Source organism: Lepisma saccharinum, chromosome 3 (genome assembly GCF_977018435.1).
Source record: "Lepisma saccharinum chromosome 3, izLepSacc3.1, whole genome shotgun sequence".
In the NCBI taxonomy this organism is placed as follows: Eukaryota; Metazoa; Arthropoda; class Insecta; order Zygentoma; family Lepismatidae; genus Lepisma; species Lepisma saccharinum.
In genome coordinates this window covers 58,872,636-58,880,614 of record NC_139231.1, presented here as the reverse complement: position 1 = coordinate 58,880,614, position 7,979 = coordinate 58,872,636, and the positions used below count along the sequence as shown (strand labels likewise).

Sequence of the window (7,979 nt, the reverse complement as noted above, 5' to 3'; positions counted from 1 at the left end):
CATTGCTACTACCATGCATACATCTCTATATACATGCTGAAGTCTATTGAGGATTTCAGAAGCAGGAATTCCCTCTCTAACAAGAAATTCAATCACAACATGTTGTCGAAACTAAACATCACTGTCAGTTATTTTGAAACAACTACCTGTGCTCACGCTATCAAAGCTAATGACGTCACACTACCTTGACGGGTTCAGTAAAGTCTATATTTTGCGATAATTCACTTCATTTGCGTGTACTGATGGATTCTGATTTTTGAAAAAAATGTTGCTCATTACTTTCATCAAGTTCCTCGTATGTATTTTCGGCTCTGTGACCTGTCAACTGGAAGAGGTAGAGACACAGCTAAAGTAAGCATCCAGTGACATCAGGGGGCATTGCAATTAATTGTTAGGGTGGCAACTTTCTGAGAGAAAGACATAAACACCTACTTCTGACTGAGGAATGTAAAATTGGGGTTCTGGTATATATTGTAACAGTAAATAATTTTCAAGTTTGTATCTATTTTAGTCATTTGTGACCTATTTATTGACTTCCTCTCGCACATTAAATCCAAATATAGGATCCTCAGAATAATTGTTTTGATTTAGCAAAACAAATTTGGCCATTCAGTTTACCAGAAGAACAACAAAATAAAAGCAGTATACTGTACCTGTTTTATCATGATTGCTAGTCTTCTGTGCCAAGCTTCCATGGTTCACAGCTAATAGGCTTCTAGAAACAACCTTTTTAGTAAACGTTCTACCTGCATTGCGAGAACTTCTCTCCAGTTGTACCTTGGATAACTGGCCAATATTTGAGTCATGTAATAAATAAGCACTAACGGAATCCACACTAGTTGATTTATTTTCGGATGAAAGTAATTTAGAAGTACTCATTTTCACATATGTAGAAGTGACACAAGAATCAGCTTCCATTTTATTATTATGATTTCTTATATCTGGTTCAGTCTTTACAGCAATTAATTTATTTGTAGTACACCTTTCCTGTGTAGCACAATTGCTCGTTAATTCTATTTTTAAGTTGTCATGCTTCTGTTGTGGCAAACATTGTGAATAATTGTGTTCACAGATATTGCTATCAATGCAGGTATCTTTGTCACTAGGAGTCTGGTCAGTTTTAATATTAAGCTTCCTTTCATACAGTGTTGGCATAGCATTTGGTCGTAGATATCTTCTACCACCAGACTCTCTCATCATGGAAGGTTCAAAGTGGTCACTGCAAAGCCTTACACTTTTATTAAGCCAGAGTGCAGAACATCTCATGTACTCATCTCGCAAACAAAATTTCACCCATTCTTTGCACCTACAAATAAAAATATCAAATGAATACTCGCTCTTAATTACATGGTAATGGTGTGGAATATGTCTTTCTGACCATAACATCTATTTCCAATATACCCTAGAAACAGTCATCCAGAAACGTTTAACATTTTCAAACATGGATAACTCAGTACCTACAAGTGATGTGAGTATAAAAATTCTATGTAATTAGAGTAGCAATTAAAAGACTTTCACTACATATAGTTTATTTAATTGTAAGTTGCATGCTTTACATATTGTTACAAGTTTAGCAAACCTAAAAGATAACACCAGTAGGATCATAATTATGGAGCTACAAATACAAAACTTGACATGTCCACTAACAACTGCAATGTAAACTTGAACTGTTAATCTTGACAATGAGAATGAATGATTAGTAAAATAATTAACACAGTGAAACTGGCAAGGATCTAAAATCACAATGTTTGGTGGTGAGCTAATGGGTCAACCACTCAACATGCTTAGGAACCAAGGAATGGCAAAACAAAACAGTCGGCTGCCATGGAGAAAGTTGTGTGTTACTGATGCTGTTAGGTCACCTATGTAGCTTCGTCATTTGAATTCACATTCAAATTCAATGTGAATTTCTCCAAACATGGAATTCTAAGAACAGAACAGTTTCAATGAGAAGGTGCACCAGCAGTAGTGTTTCAGTCTTCAGACCCTCCCACTCTGATGGACAGTAGCGTGCACAAAGGGGGGGGGGGGGTTGGTGAGGGTTATAACCCCTCTTTAGCCCAGTATTGCTAAAAATACAACATCACAGGTAGAAAAAAATGGCGAAATGAGAGCAGACTACCAGAAAGAGTCCATAACCCCTCCCTTTCAAAAATCCTAGGCACGCCACTGCTGATGGGTATATATACTGGATTTGTTTTTGAGAAAATTTTTGATCTTAAGAAGAATCTGATTATGTCTACAGATGATATTAAGTCTACAATAAATACATACATTCAACAACTGAAATCATAGCTAACATAAATCATATATTTGTTTTAGTTGTACTTCTACACTTACCTTCAGTATTTAATACAATAAAAATAATTGAATTGCTTTTCATTGGGTAATTCATAGGTAATGGTTCCAATCATGTAATGATTTCCACGAGTTGTAAAGGAGGATACGGAATATACTCAGAATACTGGAAATAAGTGTTGAAGTAAGTTTGAAGTTCAGAGAAATTCATTTGTGCACAACATATTAAATATGAATAATTAAGTACGGATGTCATGAATATTAGGTTGTGCAAGTGAAAACACTTGTCCAGTATTGCAATGTAAGGTTCTAGACATGAAATTGGATTAGAATAATCATTATGAACTGATTTAATTGAATTATCAAGTATTTTGAGGTGTCTGCTAACAAATCCAAAAATAAAAACTTGAGTATAACAGCCTGAATGTACGATCAACAAAAATGTGTTACGTGTGGTGCTTTAAAAATGTAGAAAATTTTGACTTTACTTATCTGTGAAACATACATGCTAATAATTTTTGTTGGTGATATGTGCAAATTATATGTATTCACAAACATTTGAACCTTCATGCAATTAGAAACAATAATAATTTTCAGATTCATTGATTTTGTTATTTACATGGGAGTAGGACCACTTTTCGTGGAATGCCTCCGTAAGTAATCAGAAAACCTATTCAGTATGTACTAGTAGACATGACTAGAATTTGAATGCATCCATGTATGTATGTGTGCATATAATGGAGGCATCGAAAATCCACAATCGGGACCCTGACCCGCTTCTTATGTACGCTTTACTTTGTAAAATGTTTCCATTTTTTTAGTCATTTTAAGTTGAAACAGAGAGTGGCACTGAACCTAATTACCTTAACTAACAAACTACACAAAAACAAATATTGTATGAGGGAACGTGTATACCTTACATATTTTTTTTATTTATTTATATATACTGAGCAGCGGTAGCTTAGTCGTTAGGGCATCCAACTACCATGCGAGAGACCCCAGGTTCGATCCCCACCGGGGGAGAACCAGGAATTTTTCCACCTGTTCAAGCAACTCCGGCGCCCACCCAGCATCGTATAAAGTGGGTACCTGGAGGAAACTCTGGGGCTAAAGGTGACCAGGGCCATTGCGCTAATCACATCACCCCCACCTTTGACTTGATCAAGAAAGTGTGGGGCCCTAACCCCACACGCCTTCATGGCATGGTGCATAGCACAGGGGTGCGCATTACCTTTTATAATATATATATATATATATATATATATATATATATATATATATATATATATATATATATATATAAAGGGGTATTCGGAAAGTTAGTACCGAAAGGGTGTAAAAAAATAAAGTAAAATAGTTTCGTACCTTTTCTTATTTGCATTGCATTCTACAGATCTTAAACTACTTTTCTACGTAGCTTCCACCGTTGTTCAAGCATTTGTCGTAGCGTGGCACTAGTTTTTGTATCCCATCATCATAGAATGTTCCCGCCTGTGACGAAAGCCATCCATGCACTGCTGTTTCGACGTCGTCATCCTCGTTGAAATGCTGACCAGCAAGAAACTTCTTCTTCAGATGAAGAAAGATATGGTAGTCACTTGGTGCCAAATCAGGGCTGTTGGCGGATGAACAAATTGTTCCCAGCCGAATGACGTGATAAAATTTTGAGTTTATTGGGCTGTATGCGTACGAGCATTGTCGTGAAGCAACAAAATGCCTTCGCTAAGCATTCCACGTCTTTTGTTTTAAATTGCACGATGCAGCTGGATTCATGTGTCACAGCAGGCATCTTTGTTGGTGGTCTGTCCTCTAGGCAAGAATTCAACCACTCTTGCATTGAGAAAACAAATCAAAGACCGGACTTCACAGTCGGCGGACCGATTGATTTTCTTGAACATTTCAAACCTTCAGAAAACTACGAAGAAAAAGCATGACCTGCTCTCATGCATGCCTGTGGCTAACTAACGGATGAAGGATGTTAGCGAGAACTCACACGGTCACGACTGAATTGCTACAGCGGCAATATTTGCAAACAGTACTTACTTTAGGAATATGCCTCGTGTGTGTGTGTGTGTGTGTATACAGGGTGTTTCGTAAGTTCGTTTACAACGCTTGGGAGGTGATTGTACGAGTGAAAATAAGGTGGAAAGTTCATGTAACGAAATTCCGGAAACGGCTTTCTTGCAGAGTTATTGACGTTTCAAAACGTGGGAAAATGATTTTCCGAAGTGAATAATGGCAAAACGGGTGGAGAGAAGTCGTTGGTGTTGGGCGGTCCACTAAGAAATTGGGTACGCTCTTGTCAAAAAATTACGCTGCAATGTTGTGCAATGTCGGCGCAAGGGATTCCCCAAAGGACGCGAACAAAGATGTTGATGGGAGTGGGGTGGGTGTGCGTTCTGCACATGGAGATGGCAACGATGAAAATGACGTCATAAATAGTCCCATCAAAAAACTCTCATTACTCCACTATAATACATCTCCTAAAGCTAAAAACAACACAAATCGTTCGTATAGAACATAATCTTCATAAATGACACAAAAATCATCGGTAAGTATCTGATTTCGCCCAAACGGATTTCTTCAAATTTACAGAAGAAACTACTTACTGAAATCACTTTCTGTATCATTGTCGAGGTTCTTCTAGGTATTTTCTTTCGCGGAAACTAAAAACTTCACCATAGAATGCTGCAGAACAATAAATAATCAGTTGTTACGTAAGAAACTTGCATCTTCTGTAACATAAGGCCATTGTTTCCATTATGTACGTGCAGATGGCACGAGCGTCGAAAGTCATGCGGTCTAGGCAGTGTTTCCAAACGTGCCTTTTTTTTACGAGATTTTTTTTTAACTATGCTTACCTAACCTTGCCGGAAATGGTCCGTGGGGCTATCATGAATGGTTTTTGGGGCTATCAGTCAATGGTGGAACGAGTTTACAATACCGGACCACTTTCCAATTTCTATGAAATTTCGCCTACTCACTAATTGTGAACTCCTTATCACGAATCTGCATGTAATAATTGGTGGTCAAGTATGGAAATAAGAGAAAAAAACGAAATAAACTATGTTTTCTTAATGTAACATAACCCTACCATAAGAACAATAGCTCCACGGAAGAAGCCATTTTCCCAACATGAAGAAATCAACAGGCAAGACAAGGTATAGTTCTCTTAGCTGAAATATTAATTTTTCTTTGTATTTATGCTAATGGAACCTAACCAAACCTTGTAGGCATTCCTCTTCTGATGTCAGCAAGATTGTTGTGCGTAAAGGAAGACCATTAACGAATTGCGAATGAAAGATGGTTCCGAATTGCTGTGTATGGACAATCACCGTGGTAAATCGCAAGGTTATTTTACAAGTTCTACACGTAAATGTACAATTTTAACAAGTGGCGGTACTATTATAGTATAAGGGAAACACCTATAAATCATATTTTTAACATTACTAACGTACTATTTTGGAATGCGGAACATTCTCTAATGTGAAATAATGCATTTCTAACTAAGATAATGTCTATTTCTTACATTTACGAGTACTTACTGTTACTTGTTATTTCGATTCTGTAACACTGCCCCGAAAAACATTCAGGCATGAGTTTACAATACCGGACCACTCTCCAATTTCTATAAAATATCGCCCACTTACTAATTTTGGTGCCTGATGACACATCTGTGGTTCATATTTGGCGGTCACTTAAGTACCATTATAGGATAAGGGAAACGGATTTCTTCAAATTTACAGGAGAAAGTACTTACGGAAATCATTTTATGTAGCGTTGTGGAAGTTTGTGAATCTAGTTTTGATCCATTTTAATGCGAAAACATGTAGTTTTCTGCGAAAATCTCTGTCCGACAAGCTGTTTCTGCTGCCGCCATTTGCTTTCTGCACGAGAGAACAATGTTCCGTGTGTTAAGATGATGCAACCCCATAGTCAGTGTTTCAGCCTCGCCATGTTTTCACTAGAACATGACGTGTCGAGTAATTTTTTTTTTAACTATGCTTGCCTAACCTAACTTAACCTAACCTTACGGAAAATGGTTTTTGGGGCTAACGTGAATGGTTTTTGGGGCTAACGTGAATGGTTTTTGGGCTAATGTGAATGGTTTTTGGGGCTAACGTCAATGGTTTGTGGGGCTAACGTCAATGGTTTGCAAGAAATTAGCATAATTTCAAATCTTGGCACGAAAGTAGGTATTTTCCGGTGAACGAGGTTGCAACACTGCATAAATCGACAAAACACTCACACAACGCACCCTGAACCAGTACGCTATCGCCCGCCATAATGTGTTACAGAATCGAAATAACAAGCAACAGTAAATACTCGTAAATGTAAGAAATAGACATTAACTTAGTTAGAAATGCATTACTTCACCTTAGGGAATGTTCGGCATTCCAAAATAGTACGTTAACAATGTTAAAAATATGATTTATAGGTGTTTCCCTTATACTATAATAATACCTTTTGGGGCTATCCATCGATGGTTCATGGGGCTATCGTGCATGGTTTTTGGGGCTATCCGTCAATGGTTTATGATGACATAATGAACACGAAAGTAGGTATTTTTCGGTTAAAAAGGTTGAAACACGGCTTACCCACTCCCAATCGACAAAACACAAGCACGACGCGCGATGATCCATGACGAGTGTACGCCATATTGTCTGTTACCCAAGCATAACAAGACAAATAATGACTCGTAACATGAAAAGTTGACACTAGCTTATGGAAAAAGGCATAATTTTACCTTAAAGAATCTTCCGCAATGCAGAATACGTAAGTATCAATGCTAAAATTAAGGAAATAAACGAATGAGAGATGTTCGGGCCTTATCGGATAAGTACCAGTTACTCTGTAATTACAATTAATTAATTAAACCGTTCTAATATTATGCATCTCCCGCCTTGAAATGGAGATATAATGATATAGAACAACTATTCTGAAATATAACATTTTCTCTTTATTTTTGCTGGTGTACACAAAGAGAGGATAGCTAAGAATATGTCCACTAGGACGTACCTTGATTCATCACTTGGGAATCGAAAAAGCGATAAATCTGTGCAACAGTTTCTAAAATTATTGCACCAAACTGCAGCACAAAACTGCCCTCTGTAATACATCCTTTTTGCGTTTTTCTCTGGTCCCATTATGACATAAGTGTCTACTCAAGCACGATATTTACAATAATTTCCATTTTGTAGGGTTCGGTCACATCGGATGCGACAAAAATATTGTTTTGTTTGCACACAGTGATGATGATCACACTCACAGATGAAACTTACGTTAGGTGAAGGCGGAGTGTTCTTTTTTGTTTGAAAACACAAACATCGTGGCAACATTGACTTGCAGACGACGCTAACAAGGATTCTTCTTCTTTTTTTCTGACCCTATCAACTGTTAATCGATTTTAGTGATCTTTCTGAGTTTTTTTGCAAAAATATGCACTTATTTTTCACAAGAATGAAAACACACACACACACACACATAGCCTATATATATATTCACACATACTGTTTGTTGTTAGATCGCCAAATTACATCTTCTTGCATATCCATAAAGATCGGTGAGCAGGGCAATTAGAGATGTATTATACTGAAAGTTGATATTTCTTCCATTAGCATACTGGGTTTGTTGGATTATAAGGTTGATAAATAAAGGATGTTTACAAATCTGATGATATG

The 7,979-nt window shown here is 37.2% G+C and overlaps 1 protein-coding gene across 1 annotated transcript in view; it reads right to left on the bottom strand.

Moving 5' to 3' along the window:
* Positions 1–7,574, bottom strand: part of LOC145985547 (uncharacterized) — a 9,986-nt gene extending 2,412 nt beyond the window's left edge. Inside the window, exons 1-2 of the mRNA XM_083119617.1 lie at positions 7,318–7,574; positions 649–1,306 (exon numbers count right to left, since the gene is read on the bottom strand). Of these exons, the coding sequence (XP_082975743.1) occupies positions 649–1,306; positions 7,318–7,445 (786 nt within the window). The 5' untranslated portion in view covers positions 7,446–7,574. The remainder of the gene's footprint in view (positions 1–648; positions 1,307–7,317) is intronic.
* Between the last annotated feature and the right edge of the window lie 405 nt (positions 7,575–7,979).